This window comes from Salvia hispanica, chromosome 3 (assembly GCF_023119035.1).
Source record: "Salvia hispanica cultivar TCC Black 2014 chromosome 3, UniMelb_Shisp_WGS_1.0, whole genome shotgun sequence".
Classification (NCBI taxonomy): Eukaryota; Viridiplantae; Streptophyta; class Magnoliopsida; order Lamiales; family Lamiaceae; genus Salvia; species Salvia hispanica.
In genome coordinates, this window is record NC_062967.1 from 1,249,993 (window position 1) to 1,269,415 (window position 19,423).

General features: G+C 37.7%; 4 protein-coding genes and 1 long non-coding RNA gene across 9 annotated transcripts; 2 read left to right on the top strand and 3 right to left on the bottom strand.

The window, feature by feature from the left end:
* Positions 1–131: 131 nt before the first annotated feature.
* Positions 132–4,620, top strand: LOC125212647 (putative late blight resistance protein homolog R1A-10). Of its 4 annotated transcripts, XM_048112867.1 has the most exons (3): positions 132–495; positions 1,103–3,684; positions 4,257–4,620. In XM_048112867.1, exon 2 carries the CDS (start codon positions 1,108–1,110, stop codon positions 3,655–3,657), a length of 2,550 nt encoding a protein of 849 aa, XP_047968824.1. In that variant the 5' UTR covers positions 132–495; positions 1,103–1,107; the 3' UTR covers positions 3,658–3,684; positions 4,257–4,620. The 4 variants fall into 4 exon arrangements, with proteins under 4 accessions (XP_047968824.1, XP_047968823.1, XP_047968825.1 ...); XM_048112866.1 differs by having other exon boundaries at positions 132–3,684; XM_048112868.1 differs by lacking the exon at positions 4,257–4,620 and adding an exon at positions 3,827–4,250 and having other exon boundaries at positions 132–3,684.
* Positions 4,621–5,537: 917 nt separating this feature from the next.
* Positions 5,538–9,467, bottom strand: LOC125214634 (disease resistance protein RPP13-like). The gene is made up of 6 exons (XM_048115738.1): positions 9,463–9,467; positions 9,281–9,347; positions 6,457–8,367; positions 6,254–6,346; positions 5,928–6,104; positions 5,538–5,861 (listed from the first exon to the last, which is right to left on the bottom strand). The coding sequence occupies exons 1-6, from the start codon at positions 9,465–9,467 to the stop codon at positions 5,538–5,540; spliced, it is 2,577 nt and encodes an 858-aa protein (XP_047971695.1).
* Positions 9,110–12,806, bottom strand: LOC125212938 (disease resistance RPP8-like protein 3). 2 transcript variants are annotated; one of them, XM_048113250.1, is made up of 3 exons: positions 10,528–12,806; positions 9,463–10,011; positions 9,110–9,358 (listed from the first exon to the last, which is right to left on the bottom strand). In XM_048113250.1, exons 1-2 carry the CDS (start codon positions 12,550–12,552, stop codon positions 9,487–9,489), a joined length of 2,550 nt encoding a protein of 849 aa, XP_047969207.1. In that variant the 5' UTR covers positions 12,553–12,806; the 3' UTR covers positions 9,110–9,358; positions 9,463–9,486. The 2 variants fall into 2 exon arrangements, with proteins under 2 accessions (XP_047969207.1, XP_047969206.1); XM_048113249.1 differs by having other exon boundaries at positions 9,463–12,806.
* Positions 12,807–13,552: 746 nt separating this feature from the next.
* Positions 13,553–16,530, top strand: LOC125212940. Its single transcript, XR_007174801.1, has 3 exons — positions 13,553–13,845; positions 14,034–14,133; positions 15,774–16,530. It is a non-coding gene; the product is annotated as an uncharacterized LOC125212940 (long non-coding RNA).
* On the bottom strand, positions 14,244–17,870 carry LOC125212939 (putative late blight resistance protein homolog R1A-3). Its single transcript, XM_048113251.1, has 2 exons — positions 14,607–17,870; positions 14,244–14,534 (listed from the first exon to the last, which is right to left on the bottom strand). The coding sequence occupies exons 1-2, from the start codon at positions 17,613–17,615 to the stop codon at positions 14,526–14,528; spliced, it is 3,018 nt and encodes a 1,005-aa protein (XP_047969208.1). The 5' UTR covers positions 17,616–17,870; the 3' UTR covers positions 14,244–14,525.
* Between the last annotated feature and the right edge of the window lie 1,553 nt (positions 17,871–19,423).

Genomic DNA, 19,423 nt, shown 5'->3' on the forward strand with positions numbered 1-19,423 from the left:
TGATGAGTTTCTGATTCTTATAAACGTTGAACAGAATACCGAATATTGCATCTAAAAATACTAATCTATCAGGAGAGGAGAGATGGAATTCTTTTGGTATAGAAAATACCGCAAGTGACTGATTTCCTTTTTTTTTTTGGTTGTCCCACTACAAGTGATTGATTTCCATGTTATAGCCAAAAGCCTAATTACAAAATATCTGATCTCTCTTATTTTACTCTCTTTATTTCTCCTACTTTATTCACTCAATCTCCCGTGCCAAAAAGAAATCAATCACATGCGGTGGGACAAAGGGAGTACGTTTCTTTTTTCTGGTTGAAGATAAAAATCTCATTTCCCAAAACAAAAAACGATAACTAATTTTGTTGTTTTAAGGGCATTGATAGGTTTGTGATTTTGTGTTGTGTCTGGTGCTGGTAGTATCGGATTAACAGCTAATAATTTTGGCTCGGCAGGTAAGGAGATCTACGATTTATCTCACAGAAATTTCTTCTGGTTGGTTCCAACAGGCAACCTTTTTGCATGAAAACAACAACTTACAAACATTTCTGTCAAACATTTTCTGAGATTATAGTAGCTGATATGAATTTTGTACTGTTGAAGCAGTGGGGCCTTCAAATTTTGGATGATGCCTTTTTACTAATATTTGAAAAACTGCACTTAAGATTTTATGTTGTTAGCATGTGAATTAGTTTTCCTAGTTCTTGAAGTTTTCTCTGATTGCACACTGAGTGCAATTTGTATTTTTTTTTTACAAGAAATGCATTAAAAAAGTAGCTCTAACTTACTTTGGAAAACTGTCTAAATTCCTTAGGTGAATAATACCAACAAAGACACAACTTAGTGATTGTCATGTGCAAGGGACCACTATGAATTATTGGTTGAAGGCTATATTGCCTTTTTTGAAGTTCTTCATTGTTTGGTTTTATAAAATTTTTCTCTTTCTCTCTCTATCAATCATTTGCTCATTTTTCCTGCTTGGTTTATCTTGATCTGCAAAAATCATGCCACATAAACTTCTAAATCTTGATCACTCGTTTTTTCAGCTTGGTTTATTTTGATTGGCAAAATCTTCTCACTCAAACTTTTTAACTGTGATCAGCAAAGATGGCTTATGCTGCTGTTCTTTCCCTTGCCCAAACTGCTGGAAAAGTGATCTTGGATCAAGATAGATATTCCATTTCTCGTAATAAGAAACAGCAAATTCGATCTATCTACGAACCATTTATATTCTTGCAAGGGTTTCTTGAAGATTTTCCAGAGAAGGCCAACATTGTGGATGGGAGAATCCGAGATTTAGCATATGAAGCAGAAGTTGTTATTGAGTCTTTCATGCTGGAGGAAGCTCCAACACATTGGTGGACAGTTTTAGCTTCCAAATCCAAGTTTAAACACCAAATGAGAAAGATCAGAGCAGAAGCAGATTCAATCACAAGGGAAGTGATGGCCATAAAGAATAATAGCTCAGATGCAGTGCAACTTGGTGATTCTTCTGTAGCAGGTTCTTCGCCTTCTAGACTTGCTCCAGTTACCAAGATTGACTATGTGGTTGGTTTACATGAAGATTTGTTGGAAATAAAGTCACGACTCTGTGGAGAATCACCCAATTTACAAGTTATTACAATCGTTGGAATGGGAGGCATTGGTAAAACCACTCTCGCAAAGTGTGCTTATGATGATCCACTTACGGTGCAGCAGTTCGACATTCGTGCTTGGGTGACAGTATCACAGGACTACAATGCAGAGGTGATATTTTCAAGCCTCCTAGCTTCCATGGAAGAATTCAACACAGAAAGCTCTGAGCAAAGTAGTGAAAGCGTGTTCAAAATCTTGAAAGGCAGGAGGTATCTCATTGTAATGGATGATATTTGGACAACTGAGGTTTGGGACGATGTAAGATGTATACTTCCCGATGATGGTAATGGAAGCAGAGTCATGTTAACGACTAGAGAAACTGGTGTGGCTGCTTATGCTGATCATTTGAGCCCTTTTCACAAGATGCGTTTGATGGATGATGATCAAAGTTGGAATCTACTTCGACAGATGGTGTTTGCACATCAAGATTGTCCTCCCGAATTGGAGAATATTGGAAAAGAGGTTGCGAGGTGCTGCAAAGGGCTGCCCCTCACAATCGTGGTTGTTGCTGGGATACTATCCACAATGGACAGCAATCTAGCTTCATGGAGAAAAATTGCACAAGATGTAAATTCAGTTACTGTAGGAGGACAATGTGAAAAGGTATTGTCTTTGAGTTACACCCATTTGCCTCATTATCTGAGGTCATGCTTCTTGTACATGGGAGGCTTTCCAGAAGATTATGAGGTCCCTGTCTCAAAACTTATCAGATTATGGGTAGCTGAGGGATTTTTGAGACGCCCGAAGGGATCTAAAACCTTGGAAGAAGAGGCAGGGGATTGCTTGGAGGATCTTGTCAAGAGAAATCTTGTTTTAGTCACCAAGAGAAAGTTTGATGGAAGGATCAAAAGATGCAGCCTCCATGATCTGATGAGAGATCTGTGCATAAGAAAAGCATGTGAAGAGAAGTTTCTTGTGAATTTCAGTAGGTGGAAGGCCCAGAATGTGACAAAGTTGATTTCAGTAGAGGGCAAAAACAATCTGCGCCGTGTCAGTGTAACTCCTTCGAGCTTACCTTACATTTTAAAATTGTACGGCTTAACCATCCATACGATTTTGTGCTTCCGTGGCATTTCAGTAGAAAACATGTTGGAAAGATTTAGATTACTTAGGGTGTTAGATGCGAGAGATGTTTATGTTTCTTTATTTCCTGATGAACTATTCAATCTGTTTCATCTGGTATACCTTGCTATATACATTCATGGAAGGATCCCTTCAGCCATTTCGAAGCTTCGTAATCTTCAAACTTTGATCCTTCGTGCAGCGAACGAATGGACGCTTTTTAGATCCCATCGCATCTGTTTACCACAAGAAATTTGGATGATGCCACAGTTAAGACATCTTGTCTTCTGTGGCAGGTTACCTGATCCCGAAGGAAGAACAGCTTCTGGTCTAAATAATCTTCAAACACTTTCTATAGTGTCACATGCCATGTGTAGTGAAAGGATTTTGAGAATGATCAGAAACCTAAAGAAGTTAGAGATTGATTGCATGGATAGTCGTCCAGGTGACAATTATCTTAACAATTTAGTACATCTGCGTAGACTTGAAGATTTGAAGTTACGTTCATCCTTTGGTGGTGCATTTTGCCAAAAGGATATCTTTACCTTTCCTAGGATGCTGAAAAGGCTGACCTTAAGTCGTGTGGCTCTTCCTTGGGACGAGATGACAATTGTTGGTTCGTTGCCAAATCTTCGAGTGCTGAAACTAACTCATCAGGCTTGCAAAGGCTACAGATGGGAAACGACTGATGGAGAGTTCCCTCTTTTGGAATTTCTGCTTATAGAACAGTCAGATCTCTTGCACTGGATAACTGAAAGTAGCCACTTTCCGATGCTGAAGCGCCTGATGCTCGATGACTGTTGGCAGCTTGCTGAGATACCTGAAGATATCGGGGAAATTCCAACCCTTGAGCTGGTTGAGGTGAAGGGAAGAGCAAAGAGGTCACTTGTGAATTCAGTCAAGCGGATTCTCGAGATCCAACGGGGATGGGGAAATGATACCCTTCAAGTCGTTGCATGACTCATCGGTGAATCTGCTGCTGATCAGGTACTGTCACATCCCTTATTGTTAAAGTGTTACATTGTAAAGCTCTTTGTTCATTGAAAAGTATGCAATCAAATTTGATGGAGTAGTTCTTACATTGAATACATTCTCAAAATAATTGTTTTGGCTTCTGTTTGATTTGTAGTAGTTGCATTTGCCATCTGAGTTGGTCAGAACCATGCTCGTTGTTTTCTTGAAGGATTCGTTTTCTAGTTGCTTCTTTGTTAGTTACGATCATTGCTGCGATGTATGATTCATATGATACCAATGACAACCTTGTTCAGTTGCTTCTGCTTCTGGTTTTTTGTTGAGAAGAGCAAGTGTGGCAAAAGCTTTAGGTATCATGAATGCTACTTATGTGTACAACGTAGTTGTAGCTTTGGAGTTTTTTTACTAGTGTTGGTTATGAATAACATATGGAAGCTGATAAAGAAGTGAGGGTGGAATATGGAAAGAAGTGTGTTTATCCGAGGCTATTTCTGGGCTGGAACGAAGCTAAGATTTATAAGAATCGACTGTTGAGTTATAACTTACGAGGCTTCTTTTTTGTTGTACCGACTTAAAAACTGTTGCAGGTTCTTAAAACAAGAGACTGCACCAACGGGGACGAGCGGAATCCATTTGGTGAGGTAACCGTAAGACTGCGGAGGCGATGAAATCCGATTTCTAAACCTTATAGTTTTCAGGAACATATTCAAGAACCAGATGAGAAGTGCAGGATCTCAGGCTTAATCATTCTGTTCTCTCTCTGTGTGATTTATTTGTTTATGACAACTAGATTCATTCTTTCCATGTGACGCTTTCAGTAGATTGTTTTAACTAATGTCAGCCAATGAAGGATGCTTTTAAAGATGAGTTTCTGATTCTTGTAAAGTTGAATGGAATATTAGACAATTCATCTCAGAATACTAGTCTATGAGAGAGGGAATTCATTTGGTATATGGGATGCCATACAAATAATACTCCCTTCGTCCCAGATAATTTGGGACACTTTGACCCAGCAAGGGTTTTAAGAAATCTAATAAAAAGTGAGTTGAAAAAGTTTAATTGCCACTGAGTTGAAGGACAGAGAGGAGGAACATGAATGTTTGGGGATTGATATGAGTTCACCCTCCCCAGGTTAGAACTTCATAATATCTCACGAATTCAGTACCACAAATGATTTCTGCGCCACATATTTAATAGTAACTTATTTCATAGAATGATATTTCAACATAAATACTTACTATCTTTCCTGACTATGGTTCTATTTAGTGTTTGGTTTCATGTACAATGAGATTAGTTTTATGATGTTTTGGAAATGTAGCATTAGAAAGACACACTATGCTAACACTCTTCGAGGAAAGGATGAAGTATGGTACTTCTACACAATAATAAGAACATATTAATATAACACACCATATTAACATTCAATTACAGAACGGTTAAACAAATTGAAACAAGTTCCATAACACATATAATCTTAGAAAACCTCTTCAGTAAAGTCTCTTTGATAAAGCTTTAACACACTCAACACATTTCCATTCTCTGACATTTGAATTTGAATCATGAGGAAGGTACATCACATCTCATCATAGTCGCCTTCATCATCAAAACTCCTGAAAAGGGGCTAAAAACAAGGTCTACATGTGAATTTCAAGCACACGCCCTAGAAAAAAAATGCTCCGATAATGTCATATATAAGTAAACTGTAAAAGGGATCCAAAAATACCTCATCGGAATAATAACTTCAATTGTCAAGACGACTTAGCAATGCAGACAACTTGAAGGGTGTTGTTTCCCATATCATCTTGTTCCTTTCTTATCACTTCAGCTGACTCCAATAAAGACTTCCTTCACATCACCCTTAACCTCAATCAGTTGAAGAGTTGGAATATCTCCAATATCAGTTGGAATCGCGTTGAGATCCAACAAGAATGAAGTAGCAGGCGTTTGAGCATGGGGAAATGGCCACTTTCAGTTATCCAGTTCTTAAACCCTGAACCTTGAACCAGAAGAACTTCCAACACTGGAAATGTTCCTTCAGTTGTTTCCCATGTGCCACCACTGCAAGTGCAACCTTTCAGTTTAAGCACTTGAAGATTTGGCAATGAACCAACAACAATCATGTCGTTCCAAGGAAGTTTCAAATCCCTCAAAGTCAACTTTTTGAGCATCTCCGGAAAAGCAAAACTGTAGCTCTTGGGCCGAGATCACAAACCAAGACCAGCATATACTTCCAAATTCTCAAGTCGATGCAGATGTACCAGATCATTCAGGCAACCTGCATCTCGACCATGAGAACAATCAACCTTCAGTTTTTTTAGGTTTGGGATCCTTTTCAAGATCTCCTCACTACAACAAGCACTCTCAACATACGAAACCGTGTGCAAATTTTCTAGTGGACAAGTTGTTTCTTCGGGATAATCAAAGTAAATCTCCCCCTGAAAGTAAACATGTCTTAGTTGTTGCATGCACCATGGCACCAACATCCCACAAGCTACTACAACTCCTAACTTAGATCTCTTTTCTTCACGGATGATTAAGGTTTGCAGATTTTGAAGGTTTGATAAGATTCTAGGGATATGATTACTATATCTATAGCAAGGTATCTCAAATGAAATAGCTCAAACAATGGAGATGGCAATGACTCCACATCAGCAGCTTCAGCATCCAACACCCTCATCTAACACCTTCGACAAAGTCCAGTTTTACTATATGATACTTGGAGCATTTGATGGAATGGATAGTTGATCCACCATAGCTTGAAAATAAACTTAGATAAGAAGTACTTACCCGACGCTCATTTTTTATGCTTTCCATAAATTTCTCCTTTTCAATATCCTCATCCATCAAATTCAGAAAAAACTTACTTTCTTGAGCTTTTCTTATGCACAGCTCCCTTATCAGATCATGGAGGCTGCAACTTTTAACTCTCCCATCAGATTTCCTCTTTGTTACAAAAACAAGGTTTCTCTTCACAAGTTCCTCTAAACACTCTTCAGCCACCTCTTCAAAGCTCTTGGTGTTGATCGGAAATTTGAGAAAGCCCTCAGCTATCCATAATCTTATGAGTTTCGTGGTATGTATCTCATGATCTTCAGGAAATGAACCCATGTACAAGAAACATGGCCTCAATAACTGAGGTATATCCACATAGCTCAAAGATAGTATCTCTTCAATATGCTCTTGCTCTGCTGTTTTTGCAGACTTCACCATTTCCGCAATCTCCATCCACGAAGCTGGATTCTTAGTGACTGTAGCTAAGAGTCCTGCAATTACCACAATAGCGAGGGGCAACCCTTTGCAGCTTCTTGCGATATTCTTCCCAATATATTCCAAATTGGATGGGCAATCTTGATTTGCAAACACCTTCTCCTTAAGTAGATTCCAACTCTGATCTTCAGTCAGGAATCCCAACTCATAAGGCTTGATTGAAGGACCAGGATAAGAAGCCACATCATACAATCTTGTAGTTAGCATGATACGGCTTCCGTTTACATTATCAGGAAACACATTCCTAACGATATCCCATGCCTCACTCCTCCAGATATCATCCATCACGACTAAATACTTTCTGCCCATTAAAAGTTGGTACACTTTTTTATCAGCGTCTTCTTCCTTTCCACCTTTGTTGTTGTGTTCTTCAGAAGGACTAAATACCTTTGTTGTTGTGTTCCTTTCCAAGGACTCCAGAAGGTCTGAAAGAATTCTCTCTGCACTATAATCCTGTGATATAGTAACCCAAACACGAATGGGGAAATTCTCCGCAATTAATTTATCGTCATAAACATTTCTGGCAAGAGTAGTTTTGCCGATGCCCCCCATGCCACATACTGGTATGACCTGGAGCTTGGATGGATTTCCACAGAGCCGGTCCTTTATGTTCCTCGCGTGATCTTCCAAACCAATTATGAAATTGTTTTGGATGGGTGGAGCAGTTGATGAATAACTGAGAGTAGAAGAATCTGAAGAACTTTGAGAAGAAGAATCAGCACCATGTTGAACTTCTATGCTGCTGGAACTAACCTTTATGTTCTTTACTTTTGCAGAAATCAAAGCAATCTCCTCCATAACTTTTTCCAGCTGGAGCTCATGTTTTGCGCTTCGATGGCATTCAGACGCATCAGCATCATCTTGAGGGAAGCCAACTATATCATCAACTGGTGCAAGTGTAGATGATGAGTTGGATGCATTGCTATCATTCATCATGGCCATCACCTCCTCCATGATTGAATCAATTTCATTTCTTGTCTTGTTCAAGTGGTGTATAAACTGGAGTTTAGGTTTGAACATGGAACACTCTGCTGGTAAAAATCTCCACTTTTCTCTAAAATGGCAGTGAATTTGCTCCCACTCGTAAAACTGATAGATATCTCTCACTTCGTTTGTTATCTTTGTGATTCGACCTTTCATACTGTTTTCGTCTGGGAATTCTTCCATTAACTCAATCACATTTTCTAGCTTCAAATAAGTCTCTTGGACCACTTTTTTCAGGCTGAGTTTGTGTTTTCGATTTGGATGGAATACAAACTCATCATCGCGAGGCAAAAAAACTTTTTCCAGCACTAGATATTCTAGAATATCTTCTGCTGCATTTGCGAGTTCCCTCATTGGCCCGTCCCAACTCTTGGATTCGTCTGGAAATACTTCGAGAAAGTCTCGAGTGGGAGTAACATTGGAGCAGAGATGTGATTTGTTGCTTTTCTTCGACAGAGATGGAGAACAGATTAGAATTCAGGAATCGGTGTATGGTGTTTTCAAGTGAGACAAGAGCAGCAAAAGCCATCTCTGGATATGCTGTGGAGCACAAATTTTCTTGATCTATAATTCAAATATGGCGTCTAATAAAACTCTTCCAGACAGGTTTTATCATTATTGCAATATTAGTGACTAACTAAAGTAGTAAGTATATTGTTTGGCAGCAATCGAATGGGCCCATTAGTTTGGTGACAGGCCACATCTCTGTCAACTTTGGGCATTTTGAATTGAAGATAGCATATGTGAGGGCCATATGAAACTCCCTAAGAAATTGTCTAAAATTTCATTACTCCAAGATTTTTACTATTACTATACTATTTTTACAATATTTCAAGGTACCACAACCAGTTGAAATTGAATCAAGAATCAGTGGGTATGAACATCGAGATAAATTCAAATTAGATAAAGAGAATGTGCAAATGCTTCTGTGCTTGAGAAATCATCTATTAGGAAAATGTCAAATAAGCTAGATGTAAGTAAAAGATTTATCTAAGCATGTAGTATAATGTTATTCGCATCAATGAGTAATTGTATATACTATGTTTCCTGACTATGGTTCTATTTAGTGTTTGGTTTCATGTACAATGAGATTACTTTAATGATGTTTTGGAAATGTCAACATTCATTCATTTTCATACAAATACTAGCATTAGAAAGCACACTAGGAAAGGATGTAGTAATATGGTACTTCCACACAATAATAAGAACATATTCATATAACACACCATATTAACATTCAAGTACAGAACGATTAAACAATGAAACAAGTTCCATAACATACACAGTCTTAGAAAACCTCTTCAGTAAAGTCTCACTGATAAAGCTTTAACACACACTTAACACGTTTCCATCCTCTAACCCATTTGAATTTGAACCATGAGGAAGGTACATCATCCTCATCATTGTCATCTTCATCATCAAAACTCCTGAAAAGGGGCTAAAAAACAAGGTCTACATGTGAATTTCAAGCACACGTCTTAGAAAAACAAATGCTCTGATAATGTCATATATACGTAAACTGTAAAAGGGATCCAAAAATACCTCATCGGAATAATAACTTCAATGTCAAGACGACTTAGCAGCAATGCAGACAACCTGAAGGATGTTGTTTCCCATATCATCTTGTTCCTCTCTTATCACTTCTGCCGACTTCAATAAAGACTCCTTCACATCACCCTTAACCTCAATCAGTTGAAGACTTGGAATTTCTCCAATATCAGTTGGAATCTTGTTGAGGTCCCGACAAGAATGAAGTAGCAGGCGTCTGAGCCTTGGGAAATGGCCACTTTCAGTTATCCAGTTCTCAAACTGTGAACGTTGAACTAGAAGAACTTCCAACACTGGAAATGTTCCCTCAGTTGTTTCCCATGTGCCACCAATGCAAGTGCAACCTTTCAGTTTGAGCACTTGAAGATTTGGCAATGAACCAACAACAATCATGTTGTTCTGAGTAAGCTTCAAATCCCCCAAAATCAACCTTTTGAGCGTCTCAGGAAAAGCAAGATTGAAGCTGAGTCTAAACAAACCACCAGCATATACTTCCAAATTCTCAAGTCGATGCAGATGTACCAGGTCATTCAGGTTACCATCCTGTCCATCAAAACCATAATCACAATAAACCTTCAGTTTTTTTATGTTTGGGATCTTTTTCAGTATATGCTCACGACAACACACACTGAGAAGATACGAAACCGTGTGCAGATTTTCTAGTGAACATGTTGTTTCGTTCAGATAATCAAAGAGAATCCCCCTATGATAAACATGTCTTAATTCTTGCATGCACCACGGTACCAACATGCCACAAGCTTTTAATACTCCGATATCAGATCTCTTTTCTGCACGAATGATTAAGGTTTGTAGGTTTTTAAGTTTTGATAAGATTCCATGGATACTACGATAATATCTAACAGCAAGGTATCTCAGATGAAATAGCTCAAATAATTGAGATGGCAATGACTCCACATCAGCAGCTTCAGCATCCAACACCCTCATCAAGTTGACACCTTCTACAAAGTCCAGTTTTACTATATGATACTTGAAGCATTTAATGGAATGGATAGTCGATCCACCATAGCTTGAAAAGAAACTTAGATTAGAAGTACTTACCCGACGCTCATTTTTTATGCTATCCATAAAATTCTCCTTTTCAGTATCCTCATCCATCAAATTCAGAAAAAACTTACTTTCCTGAGCTTTTCTTATGCACAGCTCCCGTATCAGATCATGGAGGCTGCAACTTTTGATTCTCCCGTCAGATTTCCTCTTTGTTACGAAAACGAGGTTTCTCTTCACAAGTTCCTCCAGACACTCTTCAGCCTCCTCTTCAAAGCTCTTGGTGTTGATTGGAAATTTGAGAAAGCCCTCAGCTATCCATAATCTAATGAGTTTCGTGGTATATATCTCATGATCTTCAGGAAATGAAGCCATGTACAAGAAACATGGCCTCAATAACTGAGGTAATTCCACATAGCTCAAAGATAGTATCTTTTTAATATGATTTTTCTCATCAGTTGTTGCAGACTTCAACGTCCCGGCAACCTCCAGCCACGAAGATGGATTCTCAGTGACCGTGGATAAAAGTCCTGCAATCACCACAATAGCGAGGGGCAACCCTTTGCAGCTTCTTGCGATATCCTTCCCAATATTTTCCAAATCGGAAGGACATTCTTGATTTGGAAACACCTTCTCCTTAAGTAAGCTCCAACTCTGAACTTCATCCAGTAAACCCAACTCATAAGGCTTGATTGAAGGACCAGGATAAGAAGCCACGTCATACAACCTTGTAGTTAGCATGATACGGCTTCCGTCACCATTATCAGGAAACACATTCCTAACAATATCCCATGCCTCACTTCTCCAGATGTCATCCATCACGACTAAATATTTCCTGCCTATTAAAATTTTGTACACCTTTATATCAGCGCTTTCTTCCTTTCCACTTTGGTCGTTGTATTCCTTAAGGGACTCCAGAAGGTCTGAATGAATTCTCTTCGGACTGTAATCCTGTGATACTGTAATCCAAATACGAATGTCGAACATCTCCTTAATTAGTTGATCGTCATACACATTTCTGGCGAGAGTAGTTTTGCCAATGCCCCCCATACCACATACCGGTATGACCTGAAGCTTGGATGGATTTCCACAGAGCCGCTCCTTGATGTTCATCACGTGATCGTCAAAACCAACCAGGGAGTTTTTGTAGATGGGTGGAGCAGCTGATGAAGAACTGACTGTCAAAGAATCTGAATAACTTTGAGAAGAAGAATCAGCACCAAGTTGAACTTCTTTGCTGCTGGAACTAACCTTTATGTTCTTCACTTCTACAGAAATCGAGGCAATCTCCTCCATAACTTTTTCCAGCTGGAGCTCATGTTTTGCACTTCGATAGCATTTAGACGCATCAGCATCATCTTGAGGGAAGCCAACTATATCATCAACAGGTGAAAGTGTAGTAGATAAAGCGGCTTCAATTTCATTGCGATCATTCTCGCTGGCCATCACTTCCTCCATGATCGAATCAATTTTATTGCGAACATTCTCGATGGCCATCACTTCCTCCATGATCGAATTAATATCATTTCTTGTCTTGTTCAAGTGGTGTATAAACTGGATTTTAGGCTTGAGCTTGGCCAACTCTGATGGTAACAATCTCCACTTTTCTCTAAAACGACGATGAGTTTTCTCAAACTTGTAAAATTTGTAGGTTTCTCTCAGTTCACTTGCTATCTCTGTGATTCGGCCTTTCAAACTGTTAGCTTTAGCATCATCTAGGAATTCTTCCACGATCTCGGACACTGTCCCCAGCTTCGAAAAAGTCTCTTTGACAACTTTTTTCAGGTCGAGTCCGTGGTTTCCACTTGGATGAGATTCAGATTCCTCTTCACAAGGCAAAAAAACCTTCTCCAACACAAGATATTCTATAGTATCTTCTGCTTCGTTTGCAAGTTCCCTCATTTGCTCCTCCCAACTCTTGGATTCATTCGGAAATTCTTCGAGAAAGTCCCGGATGGGAGTAACATACTCAAGCAGAGATGTAATTTGCTGTTTTTCTTCGACAGAGATGGAAAATAGATTACCATTTAGGAATCGTTGTATAGTGTTTTCAAGGGAGACAAGAGCAGCATAAGCCATCTCTGGCTATGCTGATGAACTATTTTTTCTTTTGTTTCAACCTTTTTGTGAATATCAGATGAAGAAAGATGGTGTTCAGCTATGAAGAAGATGATCAAAAGCTAAGAAAGAAATAAAGAAAAAATAACATCTTTGTGTTAAAGTGGTATTCTTTCTATTAATCTAAACCAAATAAAGCTGGTGGGAAAACTGATTTGAGTATTAAATATGCTATCAACCATGAATAAAAAAGAAATCCAGCAAAAGTGGAGAATCCACTATATGAATTATGAGGCACAACACAACAAAGGTGAAAGAGCATAGTAGTTAACAACATGCAATAATATAGTGGTAGTATAATTATCCATAATTCTTAATTAATCAGTTATAAATTTTATAGCTCTATGGCACTATCAGTGACTCACCATATAAGCGGCCGACAAAACTAAAGCAATGATCACTAATTGTAATTAATATTACTATATGTTAGCCATGAGTCATGTGTCATTTAAATTGTTATTTTTCATCATTAGTACTTCTAAAGTTTAATTTAAATCATTAGTATAAATTAAATAATTTCCATTATCTTATACTAATAACTAAAATTGAAAATAATGCTCTCCCATTTCTTAAAAATAGAGACTTGGGACAATATGAATTTTAATGCAAAATTAGTAAAAGAGAGAAAACGAAAAAAAATTTGATTAAAATAGTTAGTTAGAAATGAGGCTCACTTTCTAAAAAAGGAAAAACTCACTAAAAATAAAAAGTGTTTAATTTTGAGTGACAAATCAAAATAAAAAATAGAGACTATTATTTGATAACCTAGAGTAGAGCCTAGGGGTGTAACAAAATTAAATAGGAGTATAATATTATAATTTATATTCCAATTTCAAAAAATATAAAAATAACAAAAAATAAAAATTTATGATTTAAAATGATAATTTTTGTAGATATTAATAACATTTCAGAGATCACGTTAGCATTTAAGGAAAAATCGCAAAGGAAAATGAGAGGGAAAGCCCGTTTTCGGAAACGCGATATCGCCGGCACGCCAGCTCACCTCAGCCACGTCAGCAAGTTAGTTAGCATCAGTTAGGAATTGAATTAGCAGAAAAATATATAGCTTAGCTTCCATTAATTGTAATTATCTTTTATCTATTCTTTGTAAATTGAGATTAAGAGATGAGTGCGAGTTGTAAAGTCAGATGATTGCTGTAGCCTGTAGAATTTGAGATTCCGTTGTTGATGTTTTACTTTATCAAATACTATTCAACTGTTGAGTTAAACAAAGGCAGAAAGTTGGAGAATGAGGTATTTCCGCTGGCATCAATTTATATGATTCAAAGATCGTTATTTGGTGATGGTTATTTAAGCAAGTTCATGATTCTTCAGCTTTTTCTTTCAAGCTTCAAATAAATCCAAATGTTAATTGTGTTGAAATGCTCCATTATATATTTCCTACAGTTGAATATTGTGATAATTTTTGTTGTTACCTTCAGCCTCTGGGAATCGAATTCGAGAAAGTGCCAGAAATATATGTCAAGGCTCCAAATGCCCAGCAGATGTTCGAGGAATTGACACTGAGTTAACTCCTGCCAGGTTAGATGCTCTTAATATCCCGTAGCCTAATTCCAAAAATTATTTTTGCCACATAACAACATTCATTCTTCTGTGCTAACATTCTTCTAGGAAAGGAAGTAGTATAGTGCTTCCACACAATAATAAGAACATATTAATATAACACACCTATTAACATTCAATTACAGAACGATTAAACAAATTGAAACAAGTTCCATAACACACATGATCTTAGAAAACCTCTTCAGTAGTCTTTGATAAAGCTTTAACACACACTTGGCACATTTCCATCCTCTGACCCATTTGAATTTCAACCATCATCGTCGCCAGAGTCCTCCTCATGATCATCATCATAGTCGCCTTCATTACCATAACTCTTGAAAAGGGGATAAAAACAAGGTCTACTTGTGAATTTAAAGCACCTGTCTTACAAAAAAAGATGCTCAGATAATGTCATAGTACATAAGTAAACTGTAAAAGGGATCCAGAAATACCTCATCGGAATAATAATAACTTTGCTGTGTAGACGACGTAGCAATGCAGACAACTTGAAGGGTGTTGTTTCCCATTTCTTCTTGTTCCTCTCTTATCACTTCTGCCGACTTCAACAAAGACTCCTTCACATTACCCTTAACCTCAATCAGTTGAAGAGTTGGAATTTCTCCAATATCAGTTGGAATCTCGTTAAGATCCCGACAAGAATGAAGTAGCAGGCATCTGAGCCTTGGGAAATGGCCACTTTCAGTTATCCAGTTCTCAAACCGTGAACGTTCAACTAGAAGAACTTCCAACACTGGAAATGTTCCCTCAGTTGTTTCCCATGTGCCACCATTGCAAGTGCAACCTTTCAGTTTAAGCACTTGAAGCTTTGGCAATGAACCAACAACAATCATGTCATTCCAAGGAAGTTTCAAATCCCTCAAAGTCAACCTTGTGAGCTTCTCAGGAAAAGCAAGATTGTAGCTCAATCCAACTGAACCATCAGAATATACTTCCAAATTTTCAAGTTGATGCAGATGTACCAGGCCATTCAGGCAATCTTGATCTCCACCATAAAAATCATCACAACTAATCTTCAGTTTTTTGAGGTTCGGGATCTTTTTCAGGAACTGCTCACTACAACACACACTGACAACATACGAAACCGTCTGCAAATTTTCTAGTGAGCATGTTTCTCCGGGATCATCAAATTGAATCACCCCACTGAAGTAAACATGTCTTAGTTCTTGCATGCACCACGGCACCATCATATCGTTAGATATTACAAATCCGTCCGTAGATCTCTTTACTGCACGAATGATTAAGGTCTGCAGGTTTTTAAGTTTTGATAAGATACTAGAGATATTTCGATGATATCTAATAGCAAGGTATCTCAAATGAAATAGATCAAATAATTGAGATGGCAATGACTCCACATCAGCAGGTTCAGCATCCAACACCCTCACCAATCTAACACCTTCGACAAAGTCCAGTTTTACTAAATTATACTTGGAGCATTTGATGGAATGGATAGTTGATCCACCATAGCTTGAAAATAAACTTAGATAAGACATACTTACCCGACGCTCATTTTTTATGCTTTCCATAAATTTCTCCTTTTCAATATCCTCATCCACCAAATTCAGAAAAAACTTACTTTCCTGAGCTTTTCTTATGCACAGCTCCCTAATCAGATCATGGAGGCCGCAACTTTTGATTCTCCCATCAGATTTCCTCTTTGCGACAAAGACAAGGTTTCTCTTCACAAGTTCCTCTAAACACTCTTCGGCCACCTCTTCAAAGGTCTTGGTGTTGATTGGAAATTTGAGAAAGCCCTCAGCTATCCATAATCCTATGAGTTTCGAGGCATATATCTCTTGATCTTCAGGAAATGAACCCATGTACAAGAAACATGGCCTCAATAACTGAGGTAATTCCACATAGCTCAAGGATAGTATCTCTTCAATGTGCTCTTGCTCTGCTGTTTTTGCAGACTTCAACGTCCCTGCAATCTCCAGCCACGAAGCTGGATTCTTAGTGACCGTGGATAAAATTCCTGCAATCACCGCGATAGCGAGGGGCAACCCTTTGCAGCTTCTTGCGATATCCTTCCCAATATTTTCCAAATCGGAAGGACATTCTTGATTTGCAAACACCTTCTCCTTAAGTAAGCTCCAACTCTGAACTTCATTCAGTAAACCCAACTCATAAGGCGTGATTGAAGGACCAGGATAAGAAGCCACATCATACAACCTTGTGGTTAGCATGATACGGCTTCCGTCACCATTATCAGGAAACACATTCCTAACAATATCCCATGCCTCACTTCTCCAGATGTCATCCATCACGACTAAATATTTCCTGCCTATTAAAATTTGGTACACCTTTATGTCAGCACTTTCTTCTTTTCCACTTTGGTTGTTGTATTCCTCCAGGGACTCGAGAAGGCCTGAAAGAATTCTTTGTGCACTGTAATCCTGTGATACTGTAATCCAAACACGAATGTCAAACTTCTCCTTAATTAGTTGATCGTCATAAGCATTTCTGGCGAGAGTAGTTTTTCCGATGCCCCCCATACCACATACTGGTATGACCTGGAGCTTGGATTGTTCTCCACAGAGCAGGTCCTTGATGTTCATGACATGATCTTCAAAACCAACCAGGGAATTTTTGTGGATGGGTGGAGCAGTTGATGAAGAACTTAGAGAAGAAGAATCAGCTCCTCGTTGAACTTCTTTGCTGCTGGAACAAACCTTTATGTTCTTCACTTCTGCAGAAATCAAAGCAATCTCGTCCATAACTTTTTCCAGCTGGAGCTCATGCTTTGCACTTCTATGGCATTCAGACGCATCAGCATCATCTTGAGGGAAGCCAACTATATCATCAACTGGTGCAAGTGCAGGAGATGAAGTGGCTCGGTTGCTATCATTCACGATGGCCACCACCTTCTCCATAATCGAATCAATGTCATTTCTTGTCTTGTTCAAGTGGTGTATAAACTGGATTTTAGACTTGAACTTGGTACACACTGCTGGGAAAAATCTCCATTTCTCTCTAAAACGACGATAAGTTTTCTCCCAATCGTAAAACTTGTAGATATCTATGAATTCAGTTCTCATCTTCATGATTCGGCCATTCAAACCGTCAGCTCTAGCATCATCTGGGTATTCTTCCTCAAACATTACCAATGTTTCTACCTTCGGAATAGTCTCCTCGACTACTTCTGTCAGGTGGAGTCTGTGGTTTCCACTTGGATGGGATTCGGACTCCTCTTCACAAGGCAAATAAACCTTTTCCAACACAAGATAATCTAGAATATCTTCTGCTGCATTTGCCAGCTCCCTCATTTGCTCGTCCCAACTCGTCGATTCGTCTGGAAATACTTCGAGAAAGTCTCGAATGGGAGTGACATACTCGCGCAGAGATGTTATTTGTTGCTCTTCTTCAACAGAGATGGAGAACAGATCAGAATTCAGGAATCGGTGTATGGTGTTTTCAAGAGAGACAAGAGCAGCATAAGCCATCTCTGGCTATGCTGATCAACAATTTTTTTCTTTTGTTTCAACCTTTTATTTGGAATATCAGATGATGAAAGATTGTGCTCAGCTATGAAGAAGATGATCAACAGCTAAGAAAGATATAAAGAAAAAATAACATCTTTGTGTAAAAGTGGTATTCTTTCTATTAATCTAAACCAAAAAAAGCTGGTGGAAAAACTGATTTGAGTATTGAATAGGTTTTACAACATAATCAACCATGAATAAAAAATAAATCCAACAAAGTGGACAATCCACTACATGAAATGTGAGGCACACCACAACAAAGGCGAAAGAGCACAGTAGTTACCAAATACCAACATACAATAATATTAGTATAATTTATCGTTTCATTATCCATAATTCAAAATTATATTAATATATTTTATAGCTTTATGGCACTATCAGTGACTCACCATATAAGCGGCCGACAAAACTAAAGCAATGATCACTAATAATTAATATTATATGTTAGCCATGAATCATGATTGTCATTTTAAATTGTTAGTTTTCATCATTAGTACTTTTAAAAGTTGAATTCAAATTACTAGTATAACTTAATATATTTTCCATTGTCTTATACTAATAATTGAAATTGAAAATAATGCTCTCACCATTCCTTAAAAATAGAGACTTGGAACAATACGAATTTTAATGCAAATTAATAAAATAGAAGAAAAAAAAGAAATTGATTAAAATAATTAGCAAAAAGTAAAATTCGCTTTATAAAAGAGAAAACATATCAAAAAAAAAAAGAGTTTAATTTTAGCGACTGATCAAAATAAAAAACAGTGACTATTATTTGAGAACCTTGGGGTGTAACAAAATCAAATATGGTACTGTAATTTATATTTCAATTTCAAAAATATGAAAATAACAAAAAAAGAAAATTTATGGTTTAAAATGATATAAGTTTTTCTATATATTAATAACATTTCAGAGATCGCATTAGGAAAATAAGTGGGAAGAAGCGTTTTCGGAAACGCGTTATCGCTGGCACGCCAGCTCACCTCAGCCACGTCAGCAAGTTAGTTACCATCAGTTAGGAATTGAATTAGCTTCAAAATATGAGCGCTTAGCTTCTATTAAATTTTCTTTGTAAATTGAGATTAAGAGATCACTTCTAAAGTCATATTTGTGCTGTTCAATTTTGAATTTCTGTTGATGATGATCAAATATTCAACTGTTGAGTTAAACAAAGGCAGAAATTTGAAGGATGAGGTATTTCCGCTGGCATCAATCCAAATATCATACAAAGATCGTCATTTGTTGATGGTTTTGTAAGCAAGTTCATGGTTCCTCATCTATTTTTTCAAGCTTCACATAAATCTAAATGTTAATTGTGTTGAAATGCTCCATTATATATTTCCAACAGTTGGATGTGGTGGATTAATCAGCATGATTGTGATACAATTTTTCATAATTGTGGTACGAATTTGATTGACGCCAGGTGTTCGAGAAAATGCCGGAGAAAGAAGTCAAGGTTCGTTCGAGGAATTGACACTAAGTTAAAGAACAGAGGAGGAACAGAACATTTGGGGAATGGTATGAGTTAACTCCTCCCCAGGTTAGATCTTCGTAAAATCCCATAGCTTAAAACCGCTTATTTAATAACTTATCGCATAGCACGATATAACACCATGAGTTCTAGCGTTGCTGACAATGGTTCTGTTTAGTGTTTGGTTTCATCTACAATGAGATTAATTTTATGTTGTGTTGGAAATGTCACCAATCATTCATTCAAATATTAGCTTGAAAAGCACACTATGCTAACACTCTTCTGGTAAAGGATGTGG

Excerpts from the sequence above, each read along its gene's own strand:
- LOC125212647 (XM_048112866.1), top strand. The coding sequence starts at position 1,108 with ATGGCTTATGCTGCTGTTCTTTCCCTTGCCCAAACTGCTGGAAAAGTG.
- LOC125212939 (XM_048113251.1), bottom strand. The coding sequence starts at position 17,615 with ATGGCTTATGCTGCTCTTGTCTCTCTTGAAAACACCATACACCGATTC.
- LOC125212938 (XM_048113249.1), bottom strand. The coding sequence starts at position 12,552 with ATGGCTTATGCTGCTCTTGTCTCCCTTGAAAACACTATACAACGATTC.
- LOC125214634 (XM_048115738.1), bottom strand. Across the intron at positions 6,105-6,253 it reads GATACCTTGCTATAGATATA|GGGGAGATTTACTTTGATTA; the intron begins GTAATCATATCC and ends GTTTACTTTCAG. Across the intron at positions 5,862-5,927 it reads CAGGTTGCCTGAATGATCTG|AGCTACAGTTTTGCTTTTCC; the intron begins GTACATCTGCAT and ends TCTCGGCCCAAG.